Source organism: Emydura macquarii, unplaced genomic scaffold (assembly GCF_026122565.2).
Source record: "Emydura macquarii macquarii isolate MOO-44397 ecotype Brisbane River unplaced genomic scaffold, CSIRO-AGI_Emac_v2 contig_3345, whole genome shotgun sequence".
Taxonomy (NCBI): Eukaryota; Metazoa; Chordata; order Testudines; family Chelidae; genus Emydura; species Emydura macquarii.
This window is the reverse complement of record NW_027133482.1, coordinates 7,334,337-7,351,314: the sequence shown is the minus strand read 5'-3', so window position 1 is coordinate 7,351,314 and position 16,978 is coordinate 7,334,337. Positions and strand designations below refer to the sequence as shown.

General features: G+C 55.2%; 1 protein-coding gene across 2 annotated transcripts in view; it reads right to left on the bottom strand.

The window, feature by feature from the left end:
- Nucleotides 1-16,978, bottom strand: part of VPS16 (VPS16 core subunit of CORVET and HOPS complexes) — a 51,662-nt gene that overhangs the window by 6,747 nt on the left and 27,937 nt on the right. For both annotated transcript variants that reach the window (XM_067533529.1, XM_067533528.1), the window contains exons 2-16: nucleotides 15,382-15,470; nucleotides 13,668-13,765; nucleotides 11,348-11,476; nucleotides 9,915-10,059; nucleotides 9,725-9,840; nucleotides 9,291-9,413; nucleotides 8,773-8,828; nucleotides 8,379-8,468; nucleotides 6,981-7,075; nucleotides 5,759-5,835; nucleotides 2,851-2,982; nucleotides 2,622-2,749; nucleotides 1,805-1,840; nucleotides 392-500; nucleotides 166-300 (exon numbers count right to left, since the gene is read on the bottom strand). In XM_067533529.1, the coding sequence (XP_067389630.1) occupies nucleotides 166-300; nucleotides 392-500; nucleotides 1,805-1,840; nucleotides 2,622-2,749; nucleotides 2,851-2,982; nucleotides 5,759-5,835; nucleotides 6,981-7,075; nucleotides 8,379-8,468; nucleotides 8,773-8,828; nucleotides 9,291-9,413; nucleotides 9,725-9,840; nucleotides 9,915-10,059; nucleotides 11,348-11,476; nucleotides 13,668-13,765; nucleotides 15,382-15,451 (1,539 nt within the window). In that variant the 5' untranslated portion in view covers nucleotides 15,452-15,470. The remainder of the gene's footprint in view (nucleotides 1-165; nucleotides 301-391; nucleotides 501-1,804; nucleotides 1,841-2,621; nucleotides 2,750-2,850; nucleotides 2,983-5,758; nucleotides 5,836-6,980; nucleotides 7,076-8,378; nucleotides 8,469-8,772; nucleotides 8,829-9,290; nucleotides 9,414-9,724; nucleotides 9,841-9,914; nucleotides 10,060-11,347; nucleotides 11,477-13,667; nucleotides 13,766-15,381; nucleotides 15,471-16,978) is intronic.

The following is a 16,978-nucleotide window of genomic DNA, read 5'->3' as shown; positions in this document are numbered from 1 at the left end:
GTTCTCCAGGCAAGCGGGCACGGCCAGGAGAGGTGCCTGCATGCTGCTCTAGCCCTGTGAGTGGAGTCAACGCCCCGTAACTAAACAGGGTCACACCGGGCTAGGTGGTATCACCAGCCACGCTGCCAGTCCCTCCCAGCCCTTCACACAAACACACACACACACCTTAATGGCCAGCTCCGTCCTGCCACAGTCGTATGCCCGGGCAGCAATCTCGGAGTACGAAATGCCAGGGGTGTCGCCCAGCTTCTGATTGATGGCGTGGGCAACCTCCTCATCGGACTTGTCCTTCTGCTGCACCTGGAGGGATGGGAGGGGAGGTCTGGGCCCAGCTCTTGGCACCCAGAGGGAGAGCTCCAAGAATTGCCCCCACCCTGGCTTCTCCACCTACCTTATAGCAGGCCCAGTGAGCCAGAACCCTGCTGACGCCCTGGAACTCCGACAGCCGCAGGTACTCGCAGATTTTGATGGCGAGGGGGTACAGCCGCCGCAGAACTAACCTGAGACGTGCGGAAAGGGAACATCAAACGCCCAGGAAGAGAGCACCAGAGCCAGCTGCTCTGCAAGCGCAGCTGTGAACCCAACCAGCTTCCCGGAGCCCTCGGACTGGCAGCAGCGGGAGGCCCTTCCCTGCCATGCCCCATCCACCGGTGCTAGTGTATCGCCCTCTGCACGCGCCTCAAGGGCCACGATGGGGTAACACTAGTCACCTCCTCCCCGCAGGGGACGGAGAGAAATATTTAGGGTCGTGCCGCTACAGAGGGCCCAGCCGTAACGCTCGGTGTGAAAGGTCCCCTGGCAGCTGGACTGGTGAGTGGGTAAGAGGGCGATCAGCTGCTGGGGAGAAGGGAAACAAGCCCAGGGTATTGAAGGAGAAGGGGGTAAGCTTAGTGGGGGAGGCCAGGGAAGGGGGTTCAAACACCAGCAGTCACTTGGGGCAGCTCACTGATTTTTATGTATCTTTTTTTTAAAATGGCTGTGCCCCACCCCAGGGAGCAGGTGGGGCTGTTCCGCCAGCCCCACAAAGACCGGCCAGGGACATCTCCCGTCATTCCATTCAGCCCTCAGTGCGCATCAGGGAGATACAGGCCCTTCCACCGTCACATGCCCAGCCCCGAGCCAGGTCGGAGGGACAGTCAGAGACTGTTTGATGGCCTCTGTGGAACCAGCCCGGTTCCTTCCCAGTGGACAAGGGACCCTAGCAAGACACCATGATATGTGGCCCCTTGTTCATGACACCGGGGCCCCTTCTTCCCAGTCACAGCAGGGACACGGCTGGAACGAGCCTGGGAGGCTGAAGCTAATGACATCCCGCGGAGGGGGCTGCCTGCCTGGCAGAGGCCGGCGCGTGCCGCGGAGGTGTGTCAGCCAGCAACACTGCCACACTTCTAGGAGGTGGTGCAAAGAGCGGGGAGGCCGACCGGGCACACGCTATTAAGCAGAGGAGACAGCACAGGAAACCAGCCGCAGAGCCAGGAAATCCGTGCCAAGGCAGGGAGAACCAGTACCTTAACGGGAGCTCTGTGAAGACAGGAGCACGGCTGCAGCCGGACCGTAACGGGGTGGCTCTGACGGGCGGCAGCAGCGCTGGCCCACCAGAGTTCGTACAAGGTCTAAGAGCAGAGCTCAAAGCAAAGCTGTGTGCGGCTGTGCCCAAAGCGCTACAGGCCCCGGACGCAGGGCGGTGACAGAGTAACCTGACAGGGCCCGGCCGAGCTGATGCAGTAATACCAGTACTAAGGCCCCGGCCAGAGGGAAGATTTGGGATGCAGTGGTCCCCCACGCTGCCAGGAGGGGGAATTACCTGTCCAGCAGGACTTCAATGGTGAGCTGTTTGTATCTGCAGCACCCGTCAAGGAGCAGCTACGAACTCAAACCGCAGGAGCAGCAGTGAGAACAGTGTGGACTGAGCTCTGCCGGTGAACTCTGGCTCTCCCCACGGGGAACACCCCACGGCCTCAAACAGTCCTGGCATCTCTCCTCTCTGCCGGCACGTTAGCCTCGCAGAGTTCAAGGCCGGAAGAGGCCCCCAGATCCTCTAGTCTGACGTCCTGCACAGCAGGCCACCGGCCCCACACACCACACCCAACAGCTGGAACTAGACCGAAATATCACCGCCCACAGGAGACTGGACTCATGTGCCACGGGCAGAGAACAGGAGGGACCGAGGGGCACCAGCACCCGAGTCCCTGACATCACACGGGCTTCGATTAGGTGAGACGTGTCCACACGATCCTGGCAAGCGACCCATGCCCCACGCCACAGAGCCAGGTGAGATCCCAGAGTGTCACTACCAACCTGAGATGGGGGGAATTCCTCCGGAGCCTGCAGCTGGCAATCCCGTGAGCCAGAGACACCCCCACGGTTCCTTACGTGGCAGAGGCGCCTCACCCAGGGAGTAGGTCACAGAGTGAGTCAGCGGCCATGCTAGGAATGAAACCCAGGGGTCCTCTCTCCCCTGGGCCAAACTCCTCTGGGGTGTAACCGCTGATTTCAGTGGAGTTACACCAGGGAGGGGCTTTTGGGCCCTAGTCCCTGCACTAGCAACAGACACCACTTCCTCCCCGCAGTGGATCCAGCCCGATCTACCACAGCGCCACCCCTCGGCCAGCAAAAGATACTGGGCAAAGGTCAGGGGGATGCCGATCTGATAGTCCCGGATGGCATTCAGCACGCGCAGGTCCCGGCACGTCCGCACAAAGCTCTCCGGGGGGAACTTGTCGAGGAAGCACTTTCCAAACGAGGCGGCCTGTGGACAGACGGGACAGCGCTCAGGGAACGGGTGGTGCCCTCGAGAGACACCCCTCACGCCTGCCCAAGATCCGCCCACCTCCTGCCTCCCCCACTCACCCGCAGCAGAGACTTCTGGGTTTCCGGCTCATGCTCGTACCCAGCCGCCTCGATGCACTGCTGCACCGCCTCTGAGAGCAGCTTCTGGTCCTTTATCTCTCGCAGATACTCGTCGGCCTTCTGGCTCTCTTTCTGGGAAGGGATTACAGGTCAGTCCAGGGGTGTTCTCAGCTGAAGGAGCCGTCTCTGCTATGGCAACCTTCACCGGCCAGAGAGAGAAGCCACGACCCACATGGACTTACAGAGGGGCCGGGGGGGCTGGAACCCCACCAGGCTCAGATAGGCACTTATCCCCTGCACTGCCTCTGCCTCCATGACGTTTGCAGAGCAGGATGTTCAGCTCAGAGCAACCACTGAGGAGGGGACACACACGCCCCACCCAGGTCTCAAAGTGCCCTGGTCCTAAGGTGTGTTTGGGGGGGGGGGGGCCCACGTCACCCCCAACACAAGGCTCAACAGACATGCTCAAAAGTAAGGTCAATGTTTTCAAAGATGGCCACTACAGTTGGATGCATCTGTTCTCCGGGTGCTCAAGCTGAGTCGCCTGAGAGTCCAGCGGAGGGCAACAAAAATGAGGAGGGGGCTGGAGCACAAGACTTATGAGGAGAGGCTGAGGGAACTGGGCTTGTTTAGTCTGCAGAAGAGAAGAGTGAGGGGGATTTGATAACAGCCTTTAACTACCTAAAAGGGGGTTCCAGGGAGGATGGAGCTAGGCTGTTCTCGGTGGTGGCAGATGACAGAACAAGGAGCAACGGTCTCAAGTTGCAGTGGGGGAGGTCTAGGTTGGACATTAGGAAAAAGTTTTTCACTAGGAGGGTGGTGAAGCACTGGAATGGGTTACCTAGGGAGGTGGTGGAATCTCCATCTTTAGAGGTTTTTAAGCTGCGGCTTGACAAAGCCCTGGCTGGGATTATTTAGCTGAGGTTAGTCCTGCTTTGAGCCAGGGGCTGTACTAGATACCTCCTGAGGTCCCTTCCAACTCTAATATTCTATGATCTCCAGAGGTGTTCAGCACCGTGAGCTCCAGCTGAAATCAGCGGGAACTCAGGGTGCTCAGCCCCTCTCTAGCTCAGGGCTCGTGATACCAAAAAACATTTTCAGCAGCCACAGTTGACCGAGCTTTTCACCAAGTGGCGGGGACCGCAGGGGCCTCCTGTTCCTCCAGGCTCCAGCAACATGCAGCAAACACTAAGTCATGGTCAGGGCAGTGGTGGGGCAGGCATGGGGCTCAGGGCAGAGGCACCACCTCTTCTCTGGGAACTTTCCAGGACGAGATGGAAGATGTAGGGATTCCCATCCAGGAACGCTGCTGGGTGTGGTTACCTGAGTCTCACGGTGTTTCCAACGCACCCAAGCGCTCTGGTACCAGGGTGGACTCAGATCCTCATGCAGCTCAATGAGTCACTTTCAGAGGTTAGTTTAATAATAAAAGGGGGGTGGGTGGGGCTGGGTTTTCAGCTACCCCAAGGGTCACATTTAACCTATCAGAGTCTGTTCCAAAGCACTCTCCAGCCTCCCCCCGAGATGGCGCCTCACGCTGTGGGGCCTGCACCGATCAGCAGAGTCTAGCCATCTCCAAGCGCCCAGCTCCAGAGAAGTGGCATTGCCTCTGCCAGGGCTGGGCCCCTCTGCCCCTCCACTGTTCGGTCACCGGATAAGAGGTGGTTCAAGCATGTCACCAGCCATTGCTGGTGGGGTGGAGAGAGATTTGTGCCACCAGGCTGGCCTAAAATGGCTTCCTGGCTCACCCTGAGCTCTGAATTCCACACTCAGAGGCCTTCCATCAATGCCCACAGCCACGCTGAGCGCTAACTGCCTCATTGTCCCCACGCACTGCAGCTGCAGCAGACTGCAGAGCGAGCCCGGCCCCAGCTGGCTGAGGGTTTTGCAGATTAGCACCAACACCCTGGAGCAGCACTGGAACCTGACCAAGAGTGAGGGGGAGGCAAGGAGCACAAGGGGTGCTGCGCTGTCTCTGCACAGCCCCTTCACAGACATTCACCACTGAGCCAGAGGGCCTGTGGCTAAGAGGAGGCTGTTGTCAAGTGAACCAAACCCCTTGCGAGCTTTAAGAATAATTCGCAATAAGAAGTGACGTGACCGTTAGTGAGAGGGGAACGGTTAGCTGCTTGGTGTTCATCACCACATCCTATTGATCCGAACAGGTGTTTCTAACCACAAACGCCCTCGCCGCATTGGCATGGGAACTCCAGATACTGCAGCATGGGCTTGGAAATGTCCAACATGCACCAGACAGAAGGGGACACGGGCAACTGTCAGGTGTGTACAAAGGAAGTTATGGCTTGGCACCGACCGATCGGTAAAGAATGCAATGCTGAGTTATTGCCGAACCAAAGCGGCCTGAGATCAGACCGTCATCGGCCGCACGCCTTGGCTCCACAAGGACTGGGTATTGCGTGTCTAGTCTTAAGTAATAAAGGCCAAACACGCTTGACTACTCTGTCTTGTTATTTTATTGTTACCGGCTAAGACCAAACCACTAACAATCACATTTTAATCTGCGTATCTATCTGTACCCGAGAGATCCCTAAGGAAAGGGCTCATCCCTGGCTGGAATCCAGATTACCTTCTGGCTCGGCCACTGGTCCCTGCAAGTTACTGGGCTACGCGGGAGCTGGGATAACTCTGGATGCGGTTTCCGTGGGAACCGCCTGCTGCAGTGACTTTCCCTGGCTCCTCCGTTGGGTCACTGGCTGTCCCTTTGCTCCTGGAGATTTCAAAGGGGAAGGTGGAGACGGGGCTGAGAGAGGTTTTTAAGGCCCGGCTTGACAAAGCCCTGGCTGGGATGGTTTAGTTGGGGTTGACTAGATACCTCCTGAGGTCCCTTCCAACCCTAATCCTCTGTGGTTCTATGAGCGCAGGGTGCCATCACAGAAGCATCCCTTACCTCATACTCTTTCTGTGCTTCCAGCAGGAGAGCCCCAGGCGCCATTGAAGCGATTTTAAAGATCTCCTCGCTGGCCTCTGAAACAATGAAGAAATGACCTCAGATGCTGACCCAGCCCAGAGGTGAGTCACCCACCCTTGGGTGAGCCCACCCCTGCTTACCCCTTCCACAGACCTTTCCATGCACACACAGATCTAAGGAGGAAGGTGGGTACCAACACCCCACTGCACAGATGGGGAAACTGAGGCACAGAAAGGGGAAGTGACTTGCCCAAGGCCACCCAGTAAGTCCAGGTCAGAGCTGGGAACCAGACCATGGTGTGCTAATTTCCAGCCCTGGGTCTTCTCCACTGGATCTGCTGCCTTCCCAGCTCACTGCCACAATTCCCTCACCCCACCGTGTTCCCACAGGCCATCGATCCTTCGGAAGGGAGAACCCCAGGGGTACTCTGCAAAGACACAGAGCTCACCTCACACCCACCGAGATCAGAGATCCCCCAGCACAGGGAAGTGAGAAGGGGTCCTGGCTTCTGGGGATGCAGGGAGAGGCCTTGGCCTCACATCATCAGGAAGGAAACTAGGGTCTCTCCCAGCTCTCCCCAGGGATCCCGTTCACAGGGGTGCTGTGGATTAGCATGACTTGTCTTGTCCGGCGACAGGAGCGGTTTGGGTCTCAGACTGACCTCCAGGAGAAATTTCTCTGCAGGAACCACCAGGACACACCTGGTTATGGCCGCTCAGGAGATGCAAAAGGTGCTGCTGGGCCAAGGCATGGCTTCACCTGGAACAGCAGCAACTTCTGCTGCTCAGGAGTCAGGAGCATCCGCAGCAGAGGAAGGAGGGGGGTCAGGCCTAGAAGAGCTGGGGCGTTGCAGGTCAGGACTGAGGGGCATGGGGTAGGGGTACCAGGACTGAAAAGCAGGGGGTGCTGCAGGTCAGGAGTGAGGGGCACGGGCAGGGCTGTGTATAAGCCCAGGGGTTGCTGCATATACCATGGCGGGGGGAGGAGTTTTTCCACATTCTAGCCAAGGTTAGCAGCTCCCTCGCTTTCAGAGCCTACACCCGCAGCAAGCGGCTGGCTGCTAAGGACGTATGACAGCGTGTATCTGACACAGGCTCTGCTGGACGCTACCAGGTTGCCTCCCTCCCCCTCCTTTCATGGATCTCAATCAGGTTTGGAAATCCGCGTCCACTTGCAAATGGATCCCCACCCTCAGGCTCACCTGGGATTTCGTGCAGGAAGTCGTGCGAGGTGCGAGAGAAGATCCTCACCCCGTCCAGCTCTGGCACCAGGTAGGAATCCTCGTCCAAAACAAACCTACGCTCTCCGCTAAGGATCCACAGCTCACCTCCAGGAGCCTCTCCCCACCCGGCAATCCTTTCCAGCCCGTCCCCACCGCTCTCCAAGAGCAGGGTCGGTGCCCTGCCCTGCCCTGCTTGTGGGGGCACAGGGAGTCCAGTGGAGAGAACCAGTCTCTCCAGAGCTGGCACGGCTAATGTACACACGCTTGGGAAGGGAGATCCGGTGCTGCTAGCAGGCTTACACTCACCTCCACCTGCTAGAGAGCAGGAGGAGATTTTCGTGGGGGCCCGAGTACCTCACAGCAGGGTGCTACAGCGGGGTTCTTACACCTCCCCGAGGCAGCTGGTGCTGCTGTGCCAGAGACAGCCCATGGGACTGGCTGCACCCCGGGGCTGAGCCCGTCTGGCAGTTCCTGCATCCTGACAAGCCCGCTCAGTGGCAGAGCCAGGAACAGAGTCCAGGTCTCCAGGCTCCAACCACCAGGCTGCTGCTCCCCAGGGTCCCTCGACTCACTTCCCCAACTCGGAACAAACAGGAAGGACTAGGAGCCTGACCGAGGAGGGTGAAAGGGCCAGGATCACTCGCAAGGCCGCATTACGCTGAACAAGGCGAGGGAGCGAGAGAGTCAGGCTAGAAATATGGGCAGCAATAGCAGAGATTCCCCCTGGAGGAGTGTGAGCCAGGCCACCCTGGGGCCAGCTGTGGGGCAGAAGGGAAGAGCCCCCATCGCTCGCTAGGACAGACGGGAGATTGCAGTGTGAGCCAGGAGCAGAGGGGCCTGTGGGATCTGGGGTGTCTATGCAAAGACACCACCCGGGGCAGTGGCAGAGTGCCAGCCCGTCCCTACACGAGCGGGACAGTGGGGCCGTTCTAGACAGCTCCTTCGCAGAGAGACAGCAACAGCTGGAGAGTCGGAAAAGTGAAATGAGCAGCCAGGGAGCGGAGTGGCAAAGCTGGAGAGGAAGGACCCTTTGCCATCACACCCAGCTGGGCTGCCCGGGGGCCGAGAGGATGTGATGCCATCTGGGAACTCTGAAGGGTTAAACACCACACCGGAGGCGGAGGGGGGCAGGGCAGGAGGTAGATCTGCAGGAGGAGGAATGGAATGAAACATGCATCCTGATGGCCAGCGCTGCCGGCCTGCGGCTGAGGGGAACGGCAAAGCGTGGAGAATGCAACATAGGCAACAACCCCGCAGCGGCCCCAGGGGCAATGGGCTGAGGCCCCAAAGCGCTTCTCAGTCTTCATGTGTCAGCCCCTCAAAGCTCTGCATGATTCGACACCCCAGGCTCTGCCCTGCTGCGCCCCCAAAGGATACTGAATACACTCCTTGGAGTTCCCAGCCACCAGGAGCCGGCGATCCCACGCCACCACCACTGCGCGCTGCTTGCTCCGGGGACGTGTGCACCTATCCCAAAGAGAAAGCTGTCCCCTTAGGATAAACCAGACTGCGGCTCTGCCCAGCACCACACCCCTCCCAGCCAAACGCCCCCGCCTGCTGCAGCCCCGGTTACACAGCCCACTCCTGCCGCTCCGCAGGGGGATGTTGTAAAGCTCCCCGTCAGCCAGCCTCAGGAGAGTCCCTCTCGGCCCAAGGCGGCATCGGCAGAGTCCTGGAGCCACATGCACACTGGCCAGGTAACCGCGCTCCAGGCCAGCATCACGTAGGAGGAAGATGCCCCATTCCAGAAGGAAACAGGAGCCCCACTTACCAAACCATCTGTCTGGGCGGAGCTCGGAAATCGCAGCTGAATTCACACAGCTTCTCCTGGGGGGGGAAGAGAGCCGCTTTACAAGGAGATACAGACGGGGGATAAAAGGAGCCCAGACTCTGCTCCTCACAGCACCAGCCCAGCTCAGATGGCTGTCAGCGCCTCAGGATCTTCCCTCGGGGCGGCTGTTGGAAACTCCCCACAGCACGTTGTGCTGGTCACTAGCACACGGTGCTGTCTGCGCCCCCAGGAACACCGGCGCCACGTCCACACGGAGACCAGGGCAGGTCGCGCCCCAGTCAGACGGCAGCCATCCGAGCCGGCTAAGAGCCCAAAGCTGGGCAATCCCCAGCCAGCATTGCTTGACTGAGGCTGTCTCAGTCCAGGCTGCTTGTATCACAGGGTCCAGGGGACTCAGGAGAGCTGACTCCAGAACCCAGGCTGCAGCCATGGCCTGCCACCCCCGGCCTGGCAGCCGGGAGGTGATGGACGGGCAGCCCCCGAGGGACAACACTCACCTTCAGCGAGGACGTCCCCATCCAGATAGAGCCAGTCTCGGTGAACAGGGCCAGGCAGCGGTAGTTGAAGGACACTGCCATCTGCACGTAAGCACCGGCATGGGGGCTCATTCCAGGTGGAGTCTACAACCCAGGGAGAACACGACAGAGGTCATCAAGGGACAGACGGACAGAGTGGCAGCTCAGCAGGGCACAGGCTGGGGAGACTGGGACCGAATGCACAGCCAGCACTTGTGAAAGGGCAGAGCCCCGGAGGGCGACATCCTCTCTACAGCCTGTGAGCAGTATTAGGCCACCCCTAGGGACAAGAGGGGAGGGCGCTGGGCTGCGCTGCTGGAGCTGTATCAGCCACGTGGAGAGGTAAAGGCCTTCACTCTCCAGGGCTACGGGGCCAGCACCTTCCACCAGCGATCGCTTCCCCTTCGCTCACTCACCACCACGGAGCAGGACGTGTTGTCCAGCCGGTACAGGTCCTGGCCAATGGCTAACAAGATGATGGTCACTCTGTCCTGGGACAGGACGGCCCAGCAGGAGGGCAGCTTCTGCAGCCCTGTGAGAGCAGACATGGGCAGTCAGGGCCCTTGCCCAGGCAGGAAGGAAAGGGTGGGGGTGGGGGCTGCATACCTGGCACCTCCGGCATCCTGCGCAGCTTGAGGTCGTCGATGTTGGTGGTGAGGGAGAAGCGGTGCGCGCCCGTCAGGATGGCCACGCCCGTGCCAAACTCCGTGTGGAAAACCTTCGCCTCCAGCACATGGTTCTGCAGGACCTCCTGAGCCGCGAGACAGAGAGAGCTGAGCCCATCCCAGGGATCGCCCAGACACCGGCGTTAGCTCAGCGCCAGGGAGAGCATGGGATCAGCAGCAAGGACTTCATTAACAGGGGAGCAGGGGCTGCTTTGAGAATGAGACCCTGAACTACGGCCACGGGCGGATAAGGGACTGGAGGCGGCCCGTCCTCGCACTGCGCCGCACAGCTCCCAGTCACAGCCTGGCCAGCACTGCCCCTAAGTCGTTCTCACTCCGGCCAGCCCTTCCCAGGCCAGCGCCATTGGGGCGGGCGAGCTGGAGGGGTCAGGCCTCAGGCACCTTCGCCGCCATTGTCAGCTAAAGCCCCATTACTGCAGGTCATGGTGCAAGAAGCAAGAAAAGCCCAGCAGGATCCTCCCCGCCCGGGTGGAGATCCCAGCACCAGCAGGAAGCCTGGCATCCTGGTGCTGGAAGCGCTCATGGGCACCACTGCAGACACGCCATCTGCACAATCACATTTCCAGCTCGGATCATGACCCCAGCTGTTCCCCGTCTCCTCAGGAAGGCTCCTGCCCAGGTCAGCGAGAGCTCTGCCCAAGGGACCCTGCTGTCCCAGCCTACCCGAAATCGCTCACAACCCACAGGGATGTTCCGAGACGAGCGAGGCCCTAACCTGCTGACAGCTCCTCTCGGGTGTCTCAGGCCAGCTGGCAGGCCAAGTAACAGCCTTGCCCAGCTTCCTGCTACCCCCCGCCCCCCAACAGCCCAAGCAGCAACTCAGGTGCAGATCCTGATGAAGGATGGATCTGGGAGGCTTGTAGTCCACAGTGCAGAGTCAGAGGCATACAATTTGCTAGTTTGTTAGCAAGCCAAACACAGCACCCCCCGCCCCCTCAAGCGCCTTTCAGAGACTAAAGCATGGTGCAGATAGCAACAGCCAGCCTCCTACCAGGCCCTGGGAGGCAGGCCAGGCCAGGCCAGGATCATCGCTCCTCATCACCAGAGGAAATGAAGTCCCAAGCAAAGGGAATTAATTTGTTCCAGGTCATGCAGCAATTAATGGCAGATAAAGAAACAGAACCCAGGAGTCCTGGCTCATAGCTCCATGCTCTAACCACAAGACCACACACTCCCTCCCACAACGGGAACAGAATCCAGGGATCCTGGTTCCCAGACCCCTCTCGGCCCCATCTCTCTTCTGGAGCAGAATCCAGGAGTCTTGATTCTTACTTTCTTGATCCAAATACAATTCCAGCCTCCCTCCATCAACAAAGCAACACAGCACACACAGCCAGCACCACCCCCACTCACGTTCCCCATGCTGAAGTGTCGCTTGAATTCACAGAAGAGGTTGTAGATGAGGACGGAGCCATCCTCCTGGATGCAGAGCAGGTCCTCGCTGGCCGTCCAGCCCAACTGCACCACCTGGCCGCTCTTCCACTGCGGGGAAGGACAGAACCATGCCCCACACATCAGTCATACCTGCTGTGGCCCATAGGACTAGCCGGCTTGCTTGCATTATATAAACATGTATCTTTTCTTATAGATGGTGATTTAAGTATGATTGTGTGATTATAATAAAGTGATGAATGTATATATTTTGCTGTAATGCAAGGTACCTTACAGGCCACATCCTGTATGACAGCTACGCAGTTAGCATACGTATATTCGGGACCTTTGGCCTAGATAAGTGTTGATGTATAAAAGACAAGACATATATGGTCATGGCCTTTGGCCTGGATAAGTCAGGAGGCATCAAAACAAGTACACCACAAAACCCACAAAGGGCCAGAAATAACAAAGGTGAAGTTATTTGGAACCATCTGAAAAAAATGTGGATATGTCATTAATACGCACGAACCAGCCGGCCTATAGAATGTGTGTACCCCAATAATTTGGGGGGGGGGAATCCAAGTATGGACTTGGAAGTAGGACCCATATTCTTTGGGTGTAAGAAGGGGAAGATCGTACTATTTGGGGCGATCGTCAGCTACTCCTGCTTGAAGTTTTAGTTAGTGTTACGATTTTTCTTCTTCATTTATACTTAGTATTATTTGTGGTGTTAGTCTGAGTCTTACAGTTCTTAGCTCTCGAGCATTGCCTACTCCACCCCTCTACTCAAGAGTTGAGGAACCAGACATCTCTCAACCAGGTCATCAGGGAAGGGTGTGAGTATATTAATCCAAAGCATATCATAGAAATATATATACCATCTGAGTCTCTAAACTTAAGATTGTATTACCCATTATCCATTTGATTGTTCATGTTCTCTAGATCAGTCATTTGTCTATCATTTTATGTTATCCTAATAAAAGCTTATAAATTATACACATTTGGTTATCACTAAGAACCTTCCTGTAGTGCATCCCGGGGTCCCTATAAACTCTTGTTCAGGGACAAGAGCCTCGTTATCTTCTGATCAGATCAACTGGCGAGCCTATAACCTATTAAATAACGAATACACCCAAAATCAGGCTACACTGTCAGATGGGTCAGTTAGTGACATCAGGGACCAGCGATAAGCAATCACTGGAGCTACACTCTGGAATTCCCACCCAGCCAATCCAGCACCTCTCTGGGCCTCCAGCCTCCTACATTCAGCCTCTGCTGCTCCAACCCATCCCTCGTACCCTCCTCCTTGGCACCTGACTGTCCCTGGCCTTTCACAACTCCACCCTGCCCCGGTTCTCCTCCTCCCTCTCCAGCTATTCCCCATCTCCATGGGGTCCCACAGGCCCCCTCCTCTTCTCCCCATAGTCACCCACTTATGCAGCTTCAACTGCCATCCTTACACTGCTGATCTGTCCCTCCTTCCCAGCCTCTCCTCCTCCATCGCCGTCTGTCTCTTCCAGGTCATCAACTTCCCACAGCCAGACCCGCTGCATTTCACCACTTCTCTGTCACTGCTGGTCACACCCCCACCCTTTGGCTCCCCCGGGCCGCGGTATTCATTTACTGTTACAGAAGCCATCCGAGGACCTAGCTGAGATTGGGGCCCCACTGCGCACACAGAAGGAGATGGCCCCTGCCCTGAAGAATTTAAAATCAACATAGACCAGACAGGCAGGGAAGTGAGGCACTGAGACTCTAGATGACTAGCTCAAGGCCACACAGGAAGGCAGTGGCAGAGACAGGAAGTAAACCCAGATCTCCTAAGTCCTAGTCCACCCAGGCTGCAAACTCCTGGGAACAGGGTCTGAACCTGCCTTTAGGTTTGCTCAGTGTCTAGTGCGTTGTGGGCTTCACTGGAAATAAACAACAGCTAAAAGCTGGATAATTCACCCTTCTACTTCGGGACGTCTACTGCTTGCTGCAAAGATCAGGAAGTTACGTCCAGCCCTCACTCCCACTCACTGCAGGACGGGCATCTGACACACCAGGCCTTGCCCACGGCTGGAGGCGGGATCCCACAGCACACCTCATTGCTTCCATTTAGCCTAGGAAGCCCTATGCTCTAGACTTTCCACCACAGACACAGGCCAATCAGTTCAAACCTCCTGAAGACACATCAGAGGCACACACAGAAAGGACATAAAAGAACATGGGGGACCTAAAAGGAGGTCGCTTGAGTCCAGTAGGACAGGCCCACAGGGAGTTGGCACTAGCTGGCCACATCAGGCTAGGCACTCACCAGAACGCTGGCCAGGAGAACGCCCGAGGCCGAGTAGATCTCCAGCAGTGGTCGAGAACCGGGTGACTTCTCTTTCCTGAAGTTATTCTTCAACAAAGCTGCAAGCGACAATATGCTCTGAAACAACAACGGGGAACCCAAACCAAACTGCCCTGGCTCTCAAGAGATTGTCAAAAGAATCAGCCTCCTCCCCTGCATCATTGGTGAGCAGCTCAGCCTTTCAGACATTGAATTTCCATAATCCTTCCTTGCTTCTCAGTTCTGCTCAGACAGTGACCCTAGTCGGGTCAGTTTCTCTTCCTGGTTCTCCTCTATTAGACCCTGTGCTGCAGGGGAAGATGCAAGAGTCTAGCTGAGATGCACTCTACACAAAAGCTGGCTTAGAATAACCTCTTCACTACACAGAGAATAGCAAAAGGTCACTTTAAAGCAGGGTGGAAGGAAAAAAATTGATGATTTAAAAAAAAAAAAAAAATTTTTGTTTTTTTTTTAAATTGAAATTAAATGTTTATTTTTTAATATTAAACCTATTTAACTTTGAAACTGACAACTTATCTTAAGGCTTAAAAACAGACTACATCCTAGTAAAATAATGTACATGAAATACAAACAATATGAAGTAGTATGTTTGCCGCTGAGGTTTTTAAAGAAAGTCAAAGCACAGAACTGGTACAGCCACTGGATTAGCACAGGGAACCTGTGCTTGCTGAAGTGCTAAACCAGCTTTGGACAGCAGGTGCAGAGTATGTTTATTCAACCAGTCCAGTTCAATGACTAGTTCATTCAAAGGTAAGAAACCAATTGGGAGTTGAAAAAGCGGGAAAGTTTGTTTTCGTCTTCCACTCTATGAAAAAACCGAGGTGCAGAGAGTATGAGACCTACTAGTTCTAAAATCCTGAAGGACTTGGTAACTAGAAACAGTCAGTTCAATTCACTGACTAAGAGAAGATAAGATAAGATAATACTTACTTCCTTTGCTCAATCACTTCTTAACACAAAACATGTTTGGATGTATTTTGATTTTTTTCCTTATGTACTCAGCACATTTAAGGTGTTTTTGTTAATTAAATAAAAATTAAATGTTGGTTTTGTACATTTTAATTGAATTTGAATTTCCATTCAAATAAAGCTTGAAGTAAAAAATTAACCATCTAATAAACAAGAAAGGCATCATTCACCATTTTCCAACATCATAAAAAAGTAAAAATTAAGAATATGAATAAATGTAAGTTAAGCTATTTAATTGCTTAACCAATGCATATAGATATAGTGTAGCCTCCTGGTTAGCAAAAAGCAGCATCATGTTTAGTATAAAGATTAAACTTAGCTGCAAATAAACATGTTTAAATGGTGCTAACCAATGAGAATCAACCTTTATTTAGGAAAATAACTAGAAAGCACAAATGCAAACTACGATTAAAATGGCTGATTTAACTCAAGGTTTCCCACTGGCTGATTTAAATCAATGCATCCTGCTTTACAGTTCCAGCACTGGAGCTGTTTGCCCTGGGAAGAGACGGGGGCATGTGTGGTCAGGGAGGCAAACTGGCACACTGGAATCCAAATGGACCTGCTGCAAACTCAGCCCCCTTCCCCGGACCCCCTCCTCGGAGCAAAGCTAGCAGCCTTTAGAGAATGAAAACATCCAAAGGTCCCACAGGCCCCCATCACAACCCTCTCTCCATTAGGGAGGGGTTACTTGTCACAGCCGTACCAATGGGACCCCCGTAAGGTGCAGCAGCCACCAGGCAATCCCGCAGATCCTCCTTCAGGTCCCACTCCATGCTGTACAATTCAAACTTCCTGCAGCAAAAGCAAACCAACGAGAGGAGACATTAGGGACCCAAGTGATCATTCACTCAGTGGCACAAAGCCCCCAGCTCTCTGCCGGCTGGGGCCCAAGGTTGCAGGGGGCGAGAAAGCTCAGTGATATTTAGGATGACAGGCCGGGAGGGTAACTAACAATAGAGACAGACAGAGGCTCCACAGAGCAGCACCCTGCCCTCAGCACGGCTCAGCAGGTCCATGCAAACACCCAGGACTCAGACCTTTACTTTGGAATATTTTTGGTCCGTCAGTCACCATCTTGATATGTCAGGGATGATATTTACCAGCTGGGCCAGGCTTCTCTGACCTCTTTCCTATCACTCCAGAAAATGGTAAATGGCTTCCAGGGTTTGGGTGAGGAGATGCCAGGGATCTCAGGGAGGGGATTTTAGTATCATTCCTATAGACTGCCCCACTAGGCTGATGAGCCAAGTCTGTTCACTGACTGAAATCGGAGAGCACCTCTTCCACTGGCCCAAGTTACCGGCAATTTTATTGCCACAAAAGGAGGGAGAAGGTTTCTTATCTCAGCTGACAACTGTGGTTACTGCCATAATTAGAGTATCTAACTGATCAGCAGCAGACAAGTCAACCAAGGAAAATCCAACACCTGATGTGAAAGGGTTAAGACCCAATGTTATGATTAAATTCCAGTCTGAGTAACTTCATTCAGCCTCACTACATTCCCTCTGCAGTTTCAACAGGATATGGGACTGTGTTCACTCCTCCTGGCCCATAACCATTCTGTAACGTTACTGAGAGTAGTTAATCAGCCGTCACATCCCCTCTCAGAGGTGGCTGCATTTCTCTGCTGGTGAAATGAGTCCCACTCCTGGGTGCATGTTGTTATAAAAGCCGCTGACTGCGATAGGTAACGGGGTTGGAGATTACAAAGACACGGGCCTGAACCTTCAAAATCTGGGAATGTATTATTATTGAAATTCTCAGAGATCCCCAAGAGACCACCAGATCTCACATTATTTTGACCCCACAAGTGTCTCCCCTCGCTGCTGAACGCAAAAAAACCCGAACAAACCCTTTGCTACGCTAACACAATTCCAAGGTGTCCGGGCTGACGACATGCACTTACTGACCCCGCACTAGCAGGAGAGCCGGACACCTTGCCTTGCCCTGCTGCCACGGAAGATGGGAACAGCCAGAACCAGCGGGTGGGTGTGAGCGGCTGTACACAAGTACACCCAGAACCAAGGGGTGGGTGTGAGCGGCTGTACACAAGTACACCCAGAACCAGCGGGTGGGTGTGAGCGGCTGTACACAAGTACACCCAGAACCAGCGGGTGGGTGTGAGCGGCTGTACACAAGTACACCCAGAACCAGCGGGTGGGTGTGAGCGGCTGTACACAAGTACACCCAGAACCAAGGGGTGGGTGTGAGCGGCTGTACACAAGTACACCCAGAACCAGCGGGTGGGTGTGAGCGGCTGTACACAAGTACACCCAGAACCAGCGGGTGGGTGTGAGCGG